Source organism: Haplochromis burtoni, unplaced genomic scaffold (genome assembly GCF_018398535.1).
Source record: "Haplochromis burtoni strain Fernald_Lab_line unplaced genomic scaffold, NCSU_Asbu1 Contig_346, whole genome shotgun sequence".
Classification (NCBI taxonomy): domain Eukaryota; kingdom Metazoa; phylum Chordata; class Actinopteri; order Cichliformes; family Cichlidae; genus Haplochromis; species Haplochromis burtoni.
The window spans coordinates 192,517-211,913 of NW_024582707.1; the positions used below are offsets into that span (position 1 = coordinate 192,517).

Here is a 19,397-nt window from a genome sequence, read left to right on the forward strand (position 1 = left end):
ACACACACACACACACACACACACACACACACACACGGCTGATGACGAATTATTGGCTGTTATTTGAAACACAACATAAAGTCCTTCATTCAAGTGTGTTTTTGTTTTTAAATCCGATCAGTGTCAGACTCAGTACCACAGCAGTGCCCTAGGTAAAATGCCTCTTTGACCATTTTACTTGTGGCGGCAATAAAGAAAAGGCATGAGATGGAGATAAATAGATAGGAGAGTCAGGAGCAACAGAAAAAACAGGATCTTGTAACGCTGTCAGTAGACTGCCAACATGTGTAAGCCAACCGTGCTTTTCTCACATGTCCATTCAACAAAAGAGGAGAGATGAAGGGATAGGTGAAGGAGGGCAGGACGGTTGGGGGGAAAAGATGAGAACATGTTCTCTCAAAGGCTGTCAAACAAATTGATAAGGAGATTAGCTTTGTCATTCTGTCGGCAAGAGGAAAGAAGAAAGTGAGGGAATCCGATATGAAATGTTCACCCACCCTATTATCAGAGGGGAAAGGGGAAGAGAAAGATCAGTGGAGAGACGCACAGACATTTAAAGATGTTCCCAGACTTCCTCATTTATGACAGAGAGAGGAAGAGACAGCATCACAGACAGGGTTGAACTGGTGGCACTGCTTATTATCTGAGAAAAAAGAGAGAGAAAAAAGTGGTGTGAACACAGAAGGAATAAAGGTCTTAGCGGGCAGAGAGAGGAAAAGATAGATATCGTATTTATTGAAGATCCTTCCCTTTCCTAGTGCCATTTTCATATTACTTTTATTTACTCTTGCTGTTATTACAGTTTGTACTCTCCATAAACTGTATAGGGTGTTTAGGTTAAATTAGCCCTTAACTACCTCGACTGCAAACACTACACAGCAATGTCATTCAACCTAATGTAATGACAATGAAGTAAAAGCACTTCATAATAGAGCACTTGCCTAAATGTATCTACTTACTTCCTACCACTGGCGTAAACCACAAACTGCTCTCTTATCTCTCCCTCTCAGACTCTCATTGCATTTCGCTGCCATCCCTCCCTCCTCAGTCTTTGTTATTTCTCCTCTGGTCAAATAATCACCCCTCTGTACATTTAAAGCAGAATCCAGCTCCAGAGGCTTATCTCATTTAATCAGTTTTACCCATTTTTCAAAGCGCTCCCATGTTTGAGTGTGTGTTTGTCTCTTTCCGTCTTTCACATACACACACACACACACATGCACACATAAACACAGTTTCCCTCCAGCTAGACTGGAGCTTTGTGTGTGGCTTAATTTAGCAGGTCTAATTTGTTCTCTCCAGACCTGTCGAACAGATAAGAAGGAGGAGGAGAAGAGGCAGAGGGAGGAAAGGAGGAAGTGAGAGGCAGGGAGAGGCAGGCAGAGAACGAGGAGAAGCAGCAGTGGAAGGAGAGAACAGGTGTCTGAGATGGTATCGGCATGTCAGCTAATGACTAAAACAACCTGAACTGAGAGAGACAAAGAGAGAGAGAGAGACTCTTGTGAAGAAGTAAGTTATATGAAGTGGACTAAGGTGGATTAGATAAAAGAAAAACATTAGGGAAAGTGAAACAGTCGGTATAATTGGGGGAAGGTAAAGCAGAGTCACACAAGGAAGCAAACAAAGAAAAAAAGTTAAATTCTTGCTGTGTTGACACCTAAAACACTTTATATCCAAACCTATTTTAATCTCAGTTTGTTTGATAAAAAGCCTTCCTTGGTCCTAATGTCTTAGATACGAAGACCCAACTTTGGGCAAGCTGCATGCAAGCAGAGCAGCAGACTCAGTCCTCCATAAGTGTGACTACTTTGGAGGAGTTGTGGAAGGATAACGAACCATAGCTTTAGCTTTAGCATAAATTTAGCTGAATATTTGATGTTGATCCATTGCCACATCTTGGGTTTACAGATCTATCGAAGTAGATTGCTGCAAACTCACTTGCAATTCTGCTTGTGTGTACGTCACAATATGAACCCAAGAAAAATGTGTTCTTTAAAGCAAAATGAAAATTCTTAAACAGTGACATGTGGGGAAAATGGCACATCGCTGCCCATAATGAGCTTATATGGCTGCTCATTAAGACATCATATGACAGGACATATGTTTTGCATACTGACTAAACTCCTGTAATCCATTAAGTATAAGCCTGAATTATTCCTAGATCAGGAGTGACACCAGAGGGTCCAATCTGGCCCACTGAATGTTTTTGCCAAGTAGAAAAATTGCAGTAAAAGTGAGTGGGTTTTTTGAACTGCAAATTTTATTTGAGTCAGAGGTGTGAGTCATCATAGCTGACAAAGGCATTACCTGTGGGTTGCCATGCCACACAGAAGCCAGGTGGTAAAGCCAAAGAGCTTTGCCCATGTTAATTTGCTTTGCAACAATAGCTTTTCTGGTAAACAAAATACTGAATGTGGAAAATCTGAGACGTGTTGTTGGAATTGCACTTATTTCCCTCGAGGCTTCTCGGACAAGACATCACCTGTTTGTTATGTATAATCTTTCGTGAAGAGTTTTAATCACTTGAGATCTAAACAGGCCGTATGGGGTCCATGGACTAAAATTTCCTGCCACTGATCCACAAACCAAACCTCCATTGACACAGCTGCAGGAATAACTGCATTAGTTTCTGGTTGAATATGTGTTACAAAAAACAAGAGAAATAAATAAATACAAATTAAACAAGGAACTGTAACAGTAAGTCTTGTCAGTTCTCTAAGCTGAACATTAGCTCACGACTCAAACATAGATGAGACAGCATAAAATGTGGTCAGTGTGATTTAACTTCTAACTTAAATGTCCTCTGGCTGTGAGGGCGATAGCTGCTCATGCAGGGTAAAAGTCGACAGAAAAATGCTCTCTCCCTCCTCACCATCTACTGCTCACTTAATCCTCAGCTGCTCCACTGTCCAACTGTACAAAATGGAGGTTGAAAAGGGCAGCTCCCTGATGTCCCGCCCTGGGATGCTACTGTAAATAAGACTGCATCCTCTCAACATTAGAAAATGTGGTAGAGTGCCTTGAAATATTAACGTTGCTTCCATGATTAGCATTACTTTGTTGTTGGAAAATGAGATTCTCCTCTCTGTGTGTCCTGTAGAATTGAAACTTTTCTCCTGACTTTTACTTCCTCTTCTCTGCTTTATTCACGTGATATTTACAAAGAAGCTTATTTAGATCTGCTAACATATATTGTTCAGGGCACATTGCAGAACTTTAATCAGTTAATCTGAAGATAATGACCTGGCCTGCTTTTATGTTAATCACTTAGGCTTGTCTAATGTTATAAAAAAATACGGTGCTGAAAAACAAAGCAGGATTTTCTGATAAAGCGTGACTTAAACATTTGTGAAGCATCCATCTTTTCATCCATTTTTGATCTACTAATCCAATTCACAGTCACTGAGGGTTTGGGACCTATTCCAGCTGTCACTGGGCAAGAGGTGGTGTACACTCTGGACTGAATTGTAGCAACAAAATAGTGCTACAATTCAAAATCTGTTTTAGTGAATAAGTTCTTCCCACCATATGAACATAGCAGCAATCTGCTCTTAATGCTCCCATTTCCAGAAAAAAGGTGTTTAATCCAATATGAGAACTTTAGAGAAAGAAATATCCTCTGGACCTGATGAGTTTGGTAGTGAATTTGGATTATTTAATCATTCATTACTGCAGATGCATCATTTTGTTGCTACAGTTCACAAATTAATGATATCTTTCCAGTATCATCCAGGAATTCCCTCCTACCCTCGTGAGACCGAACCTATTCATTATGTCCTCTGCAGTGGACAAAAAAAAGAAAGTTACACTGAAAGATGTCTGTGTAGGTTCTCAGTCAACCAGATCATGGTGAACTTCTTCTTCAAGAAGTCCAGTCCTTCTCTTTTCAAACTCCTTAGACTAAACTGAAAGACACTGTTTCCTCTCAGGAAAATAGACAGGTTGATGATTTAGTGCTCTCTTTGGATGCTGAGAAAGCTGTTGACCAAGGTGAATGGTCTTTTTAATTCACTGCTTTAACAAATTTGGTTTTGAGGACAATTATAGTGGATGGCTTGAAGATCCTGTATGAGGCCACTATTCTTGTTAATGGTCTTAGATCAGATAGCTTCCCAGTACATCAAATGTACTGAGACTCATACTGGTGAAAGGGCTAGACAATAAAAGAAAATACCAAATAGACAAATAAATAATGAAACATTAATAATGAAGCAAGCATTCTGCATTAATATGACATTGACCTTGAGTTGAGTTGAAAAAATTCTGTTTTTCATCTTTTTACTTTTTTCCAGTACTGAAAATTTGTTTCCATTGCACGAGAACACATTTTTAAAAAGAATTATCTCTGTCCATGCCCTGTGATGAGTCAAGTCTCTTTATTCAATCCTATTAAGGTTGACATGAAGCTTTTGATCTTAAAAGGAAATGGGACTAGGCGTCTCTAAACATGCATTTACTCAAGCACACAGGCGTGTTTTTATCACTGCAGAGGACATTGCATCAACGTACACTCATTTCCTGTTGTCTGTTAACCAGGCGTTAGGTAACCAAACATGACATAAACCTTACCTTACCCTAACCTTACCATGAAAATTTCATAGTATGAGTCCTCATAACATGAGTAATATGAGTGCAAACACACACATGCTCTTACACGAAACCTTCTGACCTCATTCACAGCTGGTTTGGGTGTGCAGTTATTTGTATGAGTACATTTATCCAAAGGCCACATGGAAGAATCTGTTAAACAAAAAACCTTTGCACACCGACTATCTTTGATGTCAACTCTATTACTAGCACACACTGAGACAAAGCGAGGGCGCTGTGTGTTTGAAGTCCAGTCGAGACAGATTTACTGTTCCACATTGACTGGGGATGGTATTTAAGACTCTTCAAGGAGAGGGATTCGATAGCTAGAGAGATTTTATGTGTGTGTAAAAAGTGTGATCTCTCAGACATTGTGTGTGTGTGTGTGCGTGTGTGCGTGTGTGTGTGTTTGTCTGTGTGAAAACAAAAGGGCAAAAAAGACAAGGAATGTGTGAATGAGTGCCAAATAATTCAGTCGGATGAGCGTTTCGCGTCAAAAAATGCTTTGACCAGAGTCTGATTACGTTCCCAGACAGATGCACATACAAAGGCATGCTGTGACCGGCTTCATTGAAAATTCTTTCAGGATTTCACTGACACACTGACAGTTTACCATCTGGACAGGCAGATACCTGAATGTCTTGGAAAACATGCGAACGCTCCACCCCGTATCCTGCAAGTTGACTTCAAGGGCAGCGACTTGAACAGTAAAAATGTGAGAGCAGTGAATTGATAGATGGAAGCATTTACCTTTAGCAAGAAGACTTTCCATTCTCACTCATCTTCACAGTCCTCTCCTAACCTTTACCTAGGATTTTATTTGCCTGACTTCAAATCCAATCATCACTTACAATAACTGTAGTTTCGCTGATATGTGAAGAAAAACACAGTTTGAGAAGATGTGGAAATATGTGCAGTATGACTGTGATGTCTGAGAGATTTAAGAGAAAAGGTCACTTAGGTGGCATTATCACTACACTGAAATACATACCAATAGTGGTTATAGGTCAGTCATTCACACCATGGAGCAGATACACTTAGGTTTCTTCACATAGCAAACCATGCATTAGAGGCATATGCTGCAAAAGGTCACAGGGGATGGTGCAGTGACTGGGTGGGCTTAGAAAATGTTACCAAATGTTACAGACTTTGCCAATAAAGAAAATGTTTAATGTCCTCTTAAGCAGCATTTAAAGGTAATTCATCTCATCCCCACAATCTTAACCTCAACTTACTCAGTTGTATCCACATTTCTGCATTGTCAGTCACCTTTGATGTGTCACGTGTCATATCCATGTAGCCTCTGTGTGCAGACTTTTTAGGAGCTTATTCAGCCATAAGCAATAACACCAGTTATTTCCATTTTCTTTTTCTGCAGTATGAGTCTCCTTTGCCTGCATCGAACACCAACTGGGAGGCTGTCACCGTGCCCATGTCGGTAAGCCATTCTCACGCAAACTTTATTCATGAGTTATTAGTATAAAAGCCTGCCTTCCAACACTTCCAACCCGTGCATAAATGCATTTGTAAGCACACCAGGAACAATGACTTGTAATTGTAACATATGGACCATTTGCATAGGCCAACACTCACCCACACAGAATACATTATTGCATGCATGTACTGTATTTAATATGCATGAACCTTACAGTGTCAAATGACTTGCTTCCTTAAACTAATGTTTAAAGTACGTTCCGGAAATCAGTGTAATTTCTGTAAGAGTATGTTCTTTGACTTATCTGATCATAATAATTAATAATAAGTGGGCTTCTGGCTGTGAGGAAATTTTAATACATATGGGTTGGTTATATAAGTATGTGGGTGCATGTTTTACACTGGTACATATACTCTTATACTCTTACAAGGATTAGATAATCCAAAAAGAAAAGCTAATACAAATGGTAACAGATGACAATGTCTTTATTTAAACAACAATGCAAAGGGGCTTTAAACATTTTATTTCAATATTCAGTTGAGCTCTTGTGAACATTTATTTTATAAGAGCTTGTTTCACATTTTGATAGGAAGATTTACTGATACTGAAATTATAGGATTTTATAGGATGCTTATTAAGCCACTTTATTTAAGAGCTTACAATAAATCTTAACACATCTCAGCGGCTCTTGCCTGTTTCTACATTGGATGAATCCACGTTTCCCCCTTAAATTGCTGAAGCCTCATTAGGACTCATGTCCTCTGACCTTAATGAAAGTCATTGCTGATTAGGGCAGTCAGTGTTCTACCTATAATGTCCAACATGTCATAATAATTATACTCCTAGAGTAGTGGTCATCCAAATATCTTTTGTTTAATCTGGTGCTACGTTTTGTGCACCCCTGTCCTGACTATTGTTGGGAAGAACTGACAAGAAGGAGATTGTGATTTCAAGAGTGTATGTTCGATATAAGAACATGTTTTTAAATAGCAGAAATTCTGTGTTTAATGTTTTTCCCCACATGTGTATATCTCAGACAGTAGGTTGACATATGCACAAACAGGTGACATATAGCTAAAAAGCATTTTTGCAAAGATTTTGGCATTAACAATATTCACATGAGGTTTAATAGGGTGCCTTGTATTGTTAATATGTGCAATATATGCTGTAATGCTCATGTTCAACCATGTGATGACTGGTAACATTTTCAATTTTGATACAAGGTCAGCCTCACACTCAAGAGTGCTTACAGGCCTGGATGCACTCATTCATTTGAGCAGAAGCGCTGTGTGTGTAAAGAGTGAGCATTTACATTATAGTAAATGGAGTTTCTTAAAATCCAGATTTTGCTAAGTTTATAAATCTGATGTTTATTCAGATTTTTCAGAAATCTGTACAGAATTCTGATCAGAAACAAACAACAGCTCCAAAGTTATGGCTGTTGCTTCAGCTGTAATCCTTTAACTGTGGAAATTTAGGATAAACTGTGGAATTTAGGATAATTTAAATGGAATTAAAGAACTAGTTTTACTCTTGACCTTTGCAGGACAGTGGTGGCGGGAAGGTGTCAGCGGCGGTCACAGAGCAGGCACCTTTTTCACTCGATGATTTAGACAGAACCATAGCTGCCTTTGACACTGTGGAGCAGCTTCTCAGATCCCTCAACCCAAACACATGGAGACAGGACCTGGACAGCATCTACACTCAAACACACATACATTATAGATCCAGGGCCTATCACCTGGCAGGCAGACATAATAAAGGTAAGTTTTACATTTTATGAAAGTTTGACCTTATCTGACCTTAAAGAAGAGGTCAGATGCCCAAATTAAGATTATATTTATAATCCCTATATATAATTCCCTATATGCCTATATGCTGTCAGTATAAACAGTGGCAGTAAAAACATAATTGTGAATACTCTGTATAGCATTATTATCATTTTGACCTTGAAATCAATCTGTTGACCTTGAAGGAGAGGTCAGAGGTCAAATGTGACATGATATTTTAAATCTTTATATGTTGATAATACAAACCACACCTGTAAAAATCATAGTTTCTAAGTTATAAGCTTATTATCTAAAAATCATAGTTTCTAAGTTATAAGCTTATTATCTTTTACAAATAAATCATTAAGGTGACCTTGAACACCTCTATGCTGTTATCAGTGTTGGGCAAATGACTTTGAAAAAGTAATTAATTATAGTTACTAGTTACTTCTTCAAAAAAGTAACTGAGTTAGTAACTGAGTTACAAGATTCTAAAAGTAATTAATTACTTGAAAAGTAACTATTGCATTACTTTTAAAAAAATGTTTAACCCTCTGGGGTCCAGGATATAATTGGCATAAATAATTGGTATAAATGTTTAATGAATCATATTTCATAACTTTAAATGCAAATATAAATTGTCAATTTTAAAATCAAGTTTTGCAAACAACAACGTTATTTGCAGCCATTTACCTTTTACCCTATTTAAAAAACAAAAACAAATTCAAACTATTTACAGAACAATCAGCTGTTCTGCATTCAATAAGATGCCACACAAATTTTTGGGCCACTCCAAAAAATAATTTCTGTCCACTGTAAAGAAGAACATCACAGCCTGATACCTGCAGGTCTGACAGCAGCAGGTGTATCACTCCTTTTTCTACCTGGAGACAGCAGTCGCCTCATTGTTCTGACACACAATCCACAACTATCCACAACACCACACACTAACTACACAAGACAGTAGCCGTTATTCACACCACTGCTCATTATATAGTGTCTTTGTAGACTTATGTGTTGTAATGAGACCAGCTAACTAGTAGTAATAATGAACTAGTTTATCTTCAGTCAGACAGTCAGCACACAAGTGGATGCTGGGGTGGTGGAGGGGTTGAAAGAGCAGACAAATGTGGCGCTGACATGTCAGAAACAGAGATGGGAAATCTTGCAGCTGAAACAGGGCGTCTGGTATATGACACGAGGACGATGAGGCTTTTTATTGCGTGTGCTGTGTGACGCAGTGCAGTTCCTGAACCACCTCGCAGGCTTCGCTTCATTTGATGCCATAGGATGAAAGTCATCCCTTTTTATTGTTCTGCAGATGGTGATCCTCAAAATCTCTGCTGCGTGCACAGTATTTCTCCTCGTGCCGCTGCGGTCGGTCTCTGGTAGCTTGAAGGGGAGGGGGAAGAGCGTGAAGCCTTGTGCTGACCCAGACAGACCCAAACAGCAGGAGGCCCATTCTAACATACCGAGCTATACATAAAACTCAGTGCTACACCACTGCAGAAGAAGTCTGCTGCTGTAATTTGAAGGAAATTAGTCATGTAATAACTTTGATGGAGCAAAATTGTTGCTGGATGTTCAAATATAGCGCAGATGACAGCCAAAGACAACCCATGAAAAGGTGTATTAGCCAGCCTCTGTCACTTAAGAAAGAGATCTGTTGTAACATTAGGCTTTCTAGTAGGTGAGTGCATTAATACTTAATTTGGCTTTTAGGAAGGGATATATAACAGCAGGAGAAACACGCACATGCACTTCCAGCATAGTGATCAAAGTAACGGTGACAACTAAGAGAAGTCTGATTGACTATGATTGAAAAAGGAAACTTTAAAATATTTTTTCTGTTAATACCAGAGATCTTTTTTTCGGGGGGTGCTCCATTTTATGTGCAAAAGTATTGCCGTAAGTTGTTGCATCATCGAATTGCCCTTTGGGAGGGTTTATAGTGAGTCAGTGACAAGTTTAAGGCGAGACAGAACAACGCAGCTCTTTACTGTGAAGTCAATGCCAGCGACCTGCAGTCATTCAAGCAGCAGATTTTATCCTTGGGGATACAGACTGCAGATGTCTTTGACTAGATATGAAAATTAATATGCTTATTCCATACACAATAGAAAGGGAGTGTTTGTGTGTGCATGTCTGTAAAAAAATGTTCAAGCTTGCAGCATTTGCAGTGCTTTTGAGCCATCTCTCTCCTGTTTCAGTCTTTCTACCCGAGGGCTGTCCTGTTCCTTAGTAAATATTTGTACTTGACAGCAAATCTATCTCATTTATTAGTGCACGTGTGCGTGCGCATGCTGGGTTGGCACAAGGACGAGGCTCTGTGTAGGGGCAGTTAGTGCATTTTGCAGGACTACCTAGAGCTGCATAGATGCTGCAGGTCTTCGATACACAAGTATAGCTCTCTCTAATTGGGAATTCAACCTGTGCAGTGGAGCAGAAATCTGCCACAGTCAGCAGCTTGGCTTTGCTTTCATTAAGACACACATACAAAGACACCCACCTCTGTTCTCATGAAAGACAGCGAGCCAGATGATAATATTAATTGGGTCGGCTCCAGGTCCGTAAAGTAACTCACACATATTCAGCCTCAAACAATTTCAAATGAAGTCGTCGTAATGCTAATACAAATAAACTAATCTTCAAAGAAACTGAGGGGTAAACACTGGAGCAGAATATGTTTTATGATTTTCCACACGTGCTCAGACCCTATGATGTGTTCACGTTGATACTGTGTGAGTGACACAGTCATTCTTGGAGTGTTGCTTGCTCATCTGTCTCTGTGTTCTTTCCCTCCCCTTTCCACACCAGTGCCTTTCTGGGATTATACTCATTCTCCTTAAACAGACACAAGCTCAGCCCTGCAAGTCTCACACATACACACCTGCAAGCTCACAGCATAAAAAAGAACCCCGTGCCTTCACCGTCAACTGTAAAAGCATGTGCCTTACCCCCAAAGTACACAAACACACTTACCGGTTACTGGATTTGCTCATTAGAGGCAATGCAGTAGCATAAGTCTGAATGTGCTGCTGTCACATTGTAAAATCTAAAGAAACATTACCTCACAATTCTGTCACCAGACATGAAATTATCTCTTGCTGAAAATGTGTCTTTTTTTATCTTTAGTAAAATCGCAGACTACCTACATGATGGGTTCACTGTCATTTGCAAGCATGGACAAGGAATAAAGGCTATAATATGGTTGTAAATGTAGATTCATTTAGTTCAGCTGTATCCACACTTGACCATTCTCCAATTCAGGGTTGTGGATGGGAGGCTAGGTCCTATCCACTTGTCATAAGGGGAAATGGACAGGATACGCCATGGATAGTTCATCACAGGGCTAATACGGACTGACAGATAACCTGATTCCCTCCCATCCACAATCTAGGGCCAATTTAGAATCACCAGTTAACCTGACAAGCATGTTCGAGCACCGGGGACCACCCAGAGGAAACCCATAAAGACACACAAAAGACCCCATCCAACCAGATGGTTCAAACCAGGAGTCTTTTTGTTGCGAGGTGCCAGGCTCCACATGGCAGTTCTTTCCCTTGTTAGAAAGAATTTGAGTAGCAAATGATCATTATTCTTAATTTCCTGACATTTTTATATGTATAATAAGATTTATTCAAATGAGCAGATAGCTTTAAACTGATTTCACACTATCTTCTCTACTTATCCAATATTGTCACACAGTTGTCCTCATTTAACCTGCTAATGCTCACACAAACGCTGACATTATCCACTTTTCATTTAGTCTGACGCAGATGTGCAAATATCAGCTGCCTGTAAGACAGAAATCGAGGATTTTAAAGGAAGAGGCAAACGTGTGCAGCACCTCAACTAGAGATAGCTTTCATTTGATGCATTTCTTTTCTATATAACTCATAAGTCTGTTCTTAATTTCTTATGACCATTTTACTGAAAAAGGAGGCCTAAAACAACCATCATCAGTGTTATAAATGCAAAATATATAGAGCGCTATCTACCTTCACTTCTCCTTCACTCTGCCCTGCCAAAGGAAATGATCAAATCTTTCCCCGCATTTCTCTCCTAATGGCAGCCATGCTGTCTTGCTGCCAGTGCTTTTGTTTTGTTTTGTTTTTGTTTGTTTTTGTTTTTTGGGGGGGGGTTACAGCACTACCTGAACTGCTAATGAAGCTCTGCTAATGCTGACAGTTTTACCTTTAAATTGTTTCAAGTACATATATATGGACAAAAGCTCTGCTAGGGTTTGAGTGCTTAAGCCACGACTGTACTTGATTAGTTTAGGGCTTTCTCCTTGTACTCAGGGAGGACAGTTGCTTTCTGCTATAAAGGTGAACGTATCAGCAGTATCTTCTTGTTATGTTGCTTTTGCGAAGCTCCGACTCAGTCATGCATCCCTGAAGTGGTTTCTGCAGGCGGTGGAACATCGGACTGTGGTATAATAAGTGCTGAAGCTTTGGTACTCGAGTATGACTCCAGCAAACTCTAGGAGACCACTGAATAAACATTTACAACTTTTACATCTACTTTTATCAATGTGATAAGTAAATGAAAGTGAACTGTGTAATAATTTCTTTAAAAAATAAAAAAAAACTTGTGTTCTTATCCACTTTATGATTTCTATGCCGCGTGTGTTGTAAAGATTCACTGCCCTTGGTATGGACAGTGCAATGATTATTATTCTGCTGATGACCACAATCAGTGAGCAATCAAACCACCACTGATTGTTGCTCTGCTTCTGCTGTCTTTCTTCTATTCTTCCTCTTATCTTCTTGCCTTCAAACTGCCTGTGGTCTCTCTGAATTGCTCCCAGATTAAATTAAAACACGCGTGCTGCTTTTCACAGACAAAACAGCACGAGTGTCGGTTTCATTTCTCTCATTTGTCTGTGCATAACTGAGATAACTGTTGTAGTTCTCTGCTTAACCACATTACAAATCAATCTTTTCATCACAGTTGTTTGTTGGCATCAGAACAAATATTCACCTTCTACATTTTCACCGAGCAGACTTATGTGAATAACAAACGTATAAAGATTCTAGTCGAGCTCCTGGATCTGAATCTTTAGCAACAAGTGCTTTAATTAATTATTTTCTGTCCACCTGTCAAATAATTGCCTTAATTCCCTCAAAATGAGTTTTGAGTCATTGCAGCAGGTCCAGTGTGTGCTAACTAGGTGATTTTTCTTCAAAGTGATGACACAAAGAAAGGCTGTGATCTTCAATCAATGAATGCCCCCTGCTTTTTTTACTGCGTCTCTTTCAATCCTCTCTCCATCTCTACAGTCACTTGTCATTGAAGTTGTCCCCATAACTAATAGTGTCTCCACCTCTCAACCATTTTCACTCAGTCAATATTAAGGATATTTTTAATGTAAATCACTCCCGTCCTTCCACGCCATTCTTCATTCTGTGCCTCCACTGTCCCAAACATTTGTCTTTATCATCACATAAAGCAATAACTGACCTGTCTCTTTCAATCTTAGTGTTAAAGGGAACTTTGCAGTGTAACACAGTATAAAAAGAACTATTTTCCTTAGTGTATTTCTGTCATACCATAAAACACAACAGATTAAAAAAAGAGAAGGTAATTTGCTATTGTAAAAATTAGTAAGTCTTGATAAAAAGCACAAAGCGAGAGGGAAAAAAATGTGATCGTTTATTAATTTGATACTTTTCTGCATTATTGTCAAGTTGATCTGAACCGGCTTCACAACGATGTCAAGTGGTACAGCTGTACTCCTCGCAACTACTCTGTGAACTTGCGAGAAGAGCTGAAGACCACCAATGCCGTCTTTTTCCCTCGATGTCTGCTGGTGAAACGCTGCGGGGGCAACTGTGGCTGTGGCACTACTAACTGGAATAATGGTTGTACCTGTCAGGCCTCCAAAACAACGCTCAAACTGCACGAGGTAGGTTTAGCACCATGGAGGCACTCACACCGAGTTCAGATAATTACAGATTTCCAGACTACACAGCATCACAAAGAAAGAAAGAAAAGACGTGCAAGCTATACAGACACCCACACAGGCACACTAAGATATTTGGATCTCACAGTAAACCAGCAGAAATCTTTTTTATATGGGGAAAAAGAGCAGAAAAATTAGAGGGTGTGAAAGGGAAATTTGCTAAATATTCCCTCTACTGCATCTATCTGGTGAGCAATGCCTTTCAAAGATGTTTTCCATAATGGCTCATGTGATATTTGAGACTTTTGGTGTAAGAGATGGTTTTGCTACTGTTACTGTTGAACTATGATGGAACTAGATGAGTCCACCAGAAGAAGCAAATTGTAACAACCATTACACTGTTTGTTAGTAAAACTGTTGTTTTCAATACATTCTGTTTCAAAAGGAAAAAAAAGTTTCTTGTCCATAAAAACAATAGTTCAAATCGTAAACAGTTTAATGTACTCAATATTTTTCCGTGAATGTTTGTGCATATTGCAGCTGTAATTATGCAGCAGTACATGGGATCGTTAAGGGTTCTTCTTAAAAAGTCTGAAAATTAATTCAGCAAAAAATCGCCCTAAAATGTCTCACACTTCACAAACTTTTGCTGTCTTCATTAAATACTAACAGTGTGTTACTCCACTCATCCGTCTTAACCGCATCTCAGACTTGCATGTTCAAAGTGAGAGCTCACTTTGAACATGAGAGGGAGCAACAAATCATATTAACCTTGGTCACACATGGCGATGAATGGGTCAATGGACAGAATGTATAATTACAAATGTACTGTAATATTTACAAAGTCCAGCAATACAAACGGCATATATATATATAATAATATAACTAATATATATATATAATAATATATATATATATATATATATAATATATATATATATATAATATATATATATATAGGTATATATATGTTTTTTGTATGGTGCAGCGAGTCTGGTTACAGAAATGTTACAGAAAGGTGAAGCAGATTTATTCAAGCACGAGAACGACATTTAAAAGTTCCACATCGTGCTGGGTACACGATGCTGCGGAAGGAAGAGAGTGAGTGAATGAAAGAGGGACTGAGAGGAAGTGATTTAGATGCAGAGTGAGGGACAAGCAGGGAGAAATTGGGCGAGTAGTAGCGAGGGCTGCATCAACAATGAAACAGCAATGCACCATCAGTCTCGCGCTTTCCCCCCACTTCTCTTCTCAGTGCTTTGTATGCCGCCTCTGTCTTTCTCTTTCTAATCTCTCCATATCTCCATTGTAAGCATTCTGTCTCTCCCTTCCTCTCTCTCTCTCTGGGTTTCCATCATCCTTTCATTCTACCCAATTCCCATTTTCAATTTATCCCTTTGCAATCCACCATTCTTGTTCTTTAAGCCTGCCATTCATTCTTCTCTGTCACTTCCCTCCATCTCTTTGTGTCTTTGTTCTTGCATAGCATCATTATTGAAACATAGTCCATAGGGCTCTCTCTCACTGTCTCTCTTTCTCTCACTGTTAAAAATCATACAATGACAGTTTAGACAAAAGTGGGATTTGGGGTTGTAATGGTGCTATGTGTGTGAAAAGGAAAAAAAAGTGTATTGTGTCCGTACACATTGCACTGCAGAGTACAGAACCACTGCAGTTTGGGTTCTCATGAGTGTGTTTGTGTGTCTAAGAGAGAGTAGGGTACAGAGACTGTGACTTCCTTTGTTCACTCTTCTCCTTGCCGGTAATCACGGACCTGTAGCTGCTTCCTTCAGTGACTTAACTTCTCTAGAAACACATTATTACTCACACTAACGTTTCACTTCTGGGAAGTCCTGACATTAATCATTGGTCGCGTCTCTTTCATTGAGCTTTGGAAAACAAATTTGCTGCATCATTTGTGGAACAGTTTGTACCTTTGCTGTATTTTTACATTAACAGGAAATGCAGCAAATGGTGACTAAATCAAATTATGATTTCAGTGCTATGTAATTCCCAGTAAACATTTCTTTTGGTAACTTATGTTTTCCTTATTACCTGATAATGGGAAAAGCTCCTGCTCCCAAAGACTCTGAACACAAATAAGAAGACAGGTTAAGACATGAACAGATTTTTAGTGTAGCCACTTACAATAAACAGGGAGAACAGAAACTCCCGAAAAGCCAGGAGAAGATGATTTTCCATGACTACCCCATCATCGACTTTGTAATCTACATTTTTGACTTGCCCACTTGCTTCAAAGCCAAGTTTTCTGACATATTCAAATCCTCTCAGGTAGCAGTTCCTCTTTTTTGTTGTTGTTGTTGAACTCCTGTAGTGTTTTGTCCCGACTGGTGTGCTTCCTCTTGATATTTCCTCTTTTATATTCAAACAGGATTCAACAAATACAATCACTTGACAACACAAAACAACGTCTGGCAACGAGACGGAAAACAAGAAATAATTTGTGCCCATTTTCATTCCCATTCTGCGTCCTTACCATTTTTTCCCTCTGTGCCTCTTCTAGGTGCTGAAGTACGCTCCAGACCCCATTCGGTATCAGCGCCATCAGAGTCCAAAGGTTCGCTGGGTCATTGATGAAATTTTCCTCTCACATCATGAACAGTGTGAGTGCGCGTGTCCCTCCCAGCCCCCTCGCTGAGGCGGGCACATCTGGAACTGTTAGACGAGTTGTCCTTTCTATCTATTTTGCAATGGACTTCATATAATAATAGTACCGCTGACAAACATGCAGCAAAGAAGAAGGTAACAATTGACGTGTAAACTGCAGCTCGCGTCATGACTTACCTTTCCTCTGTCTATGGGCCAAACCTGTAAATCCTGTAAACGCAACTCCCATCCCAACGTTTGCTATTTACCATTCCTGCAACTTGGTATTTCTGTCTTCACTGTTCGTGCTGCATTTAAACATTACATGTATGGTATGAGTGTTAACGTCTTCCAAAGAAATCCCCATTAAACTCAGTCCAATTTCTTTCCTCCCAAATTTTAAAACCGTCGTTGTTGTAAACTTAAATTTACATTTTGATGAAAGGATTTTAAGGGAGGCCAGCCTGATTGAACTGAACCTGAATTTTTCTCCAAGCCCTAGAAAAGAAGTCTTTTACTTTTATTTCACATGTTTTATTGCATTTTTTGTTTTAAATAAGACTGTTTCTAGAAACTTCAGGCAACTGCCACGAGCATGCTGAGATGACTGAGTGTGAAACAGAAGGGGAGAGGGGGGGAGAGAGGGGGGATGGGTTGAAGGAAGTTTACACAAAAATAACACTTGATATGAACTACAACCTCCAGGCTAACTACAGCCCTCCACATTAACACATTTACATGCACACACATCCACTCCAGGCTTCCAAAACCCAAAAAACTGTAGTTATTTATACAGGATCCTGAGGCTTCTTCTACTTTGTCTGGATATCGCGCTCCTCGTTATCTGTCCGTCCATCCACGAAGCTCACGCGTCTTTCTTTTCTTTCTCTCTCGCTGCCTCCGAGTCGAACACATCAAAGAAAATGTCAGATCCGGCTCCTGCCCCGTGCCCAATTTTCCAAGCATTCCTGGCATTCCAGCTGCTAAGCGGAATTCTGCTAACGCGGATAAAACCGCGACACTTAGACCCTGAACGCACAGCAAAGGAAAGAGAGAGGGAAACAGGAAGTTTATAGGAGAGGAGGCTGATGGAAAAGAGGAAATCGAGCCTTCTATTTGTAGATCACCAGCACGTCGGGATAAGAGGAGCACGATGCTTTTATGATAGATTCCAATTTTTTCTTGAATTTTCTAAATGCTCGTGTGTGTCACAGTCTCACACGCTGCCCTGTAAGTTTGCAGAGATCTGTGGGAATTACCGTGAGCGATGTTCTTGATCTCTGCTCATAACACAAGCAGCACTTGAGTGTGTGTATGCGTGTCAGTCCCCCTGTAGCAGCGCAGGAAGAGGTCCTTTTGTTTAAAGGGTGGAGGGTTACCAACAGTCTGTAAGAGCTGGCAGCGGATCCAAGCATGTGAATGCTCAGCATGTGACTGTGTTTGCATGTGTGTGTAGCTGTCGGTTTAATGGAGAGTCAAAGCAGCAAAGCTAGAAATTAAATGAAACGCTCACATTGCAACACTGAATTATTATTAATAGATGACAAATCTGGGTAAGTTTAGGTAAAATGACAGATTTCTGAGGTGCTCTGCTGGAAAAGTGTACAGGTGTATGTAGAAGGGACTAGAAGGGACTACAGATACTTTACAGAACAAACATCTAAACGTAAATTATGATTTTTCTTTAAACAAAAGCAAAATCATCTCTGAATCACTAATATATATTTTTTAATTTCTATGTGTTATTTCATTGTTAGACTTTTGGTACACTCAGAAAATTGTTTTTCTTATCGCTTCTCATTGGGTTCTCATTGACTCTGCTTAGAGTCATCACCATCACTAATCAGCATATCAGAGACATCACATTCTGCAAGTTAAATTCATGCTGTGTGGTCAACACACAATGACTCAAGTCATTTATGTTATTTCAACAAAATGCTGTGTTTTGCCAGGTCAACACTTTAGGCTAAAACGTTTTTAAATGCATAGTATTGTGTTGAAGTAACACAAGTGACTCAAGTTAACTTTCTCCAATAAATCCAACTTAAGCAGAATCTTTAAAACCAACAGTAGTGAGGTTTGTTTTTTAGAGCGCATAAGGACATCGGCTGCTGCAGTTTCTGGACCATGCATATAAAATAAAGGAATAGTTTTTACATGCAAATTGATGTATTATAAACGTAGCAGGACCTGTGGTTGTGCACCCGTGCGTGTGTGCGTGTGTGTGTGTGTGCGTGTGTGTGTCTGTGTGTGTGTGTGTGTATGTATGTAAGCGTGTGCATCCTGTGTCTGCCAGTTTGCTGCTGTTATCAGCACATTCCACTGTTGCATGCACCAGTGACATGCTCCTTTTTCCATGTAGCTGTTTTGTTTTCTCCTGCAGCTCTTGAATATGAGATCACATGTATCTCAGCGTAAAACTTTAACTAGTTTCTTAGATCAAACACAAACAGAGGGCCTTTGGGAACATTTGAGATTATCGTACCTTTCAAAGAGATTTGTTTCAGTTTCCCTTCCCAGAATTTCAACAGGTGGCTAAGTAGTTTTAACTCAGAGAAAAGCTGTTGATGTCTGTTTTAACAAACAAAAGTCAACCTCTGTTGCTCCATTCAAAATATATTAAAGACAAAACTGTATGCTTTACCTAAATAATTTATTGTCTTTTTCTGTTGTTTTATTAAAAAAAAAATCAGTCTGTTGGTTTTGATAAATAAAATATTTCAAGCATTATTGGCTCGAATGCTTTGTGTTTTGTTATTTTTCCCCAGCCAAAAAATGATTTTATCAGGTCTTTGCCCAGGTTTGATATGATATGGAACAATGACTTGTTTGATCACCTGTGCAAAGCAATGGCAAATCTGTGGCAGTTTTTTTTTTTTGTTTGTTCTTTGTTTTGTAGTGGATACCTCACACCCGATGTAGAGAAACACTGAGAACTGCAAAGAGCCAACGCAAACATAAGAAGAAGCTGTCAGATACCTTCTTACACACAGGACACAGGTCACACAGGTCACCACTGAAACCGCAAATGCAATTTTTAAGAACAATGTAACACTAGTAGGTTCAGGAGGGGCTAAATAATTGAGCCAAT

At 39.4% G+C, this 19,397-nt stretch overlaps 1 protein-coding gene across 2 annotated transcripts in view; it reads left to right on the forward strand.

Moving 5' to 3' along the window:
- pdgfd (platelet derived growth factor d) overlaps positions 1–18,955 on the forward strand; it is a 53,385-nt gene extending 34,430 nt beyond the window's left edge. For both annotated transcript variants that reach the window (XM_042228747.1, XM_005942800.2), the window contains exons 4-7: positions 5,966–6,025; positions 7,569–7,785; positions 13,485–13,702; positions 16,224–18,955. In XM_042228747.1, coding sequence (XP_042084681.1) covers positions 5,966–6,025; positions 7,569–7,785; positions 13,485–13,702; positions 16,224–16,358 — 630 coding nt within the window. In that variant the 3' untranslated portion in view covers positions 16,359–18,955. The remainder of the gene's footprint in view (positions 1–5,965; positions 6,026–7,568; positions 7,786–13,484; positions 13,703–16,223) is intronic.
- Positions 18,956–19,397: the final 442 nt, after the last annotated feature.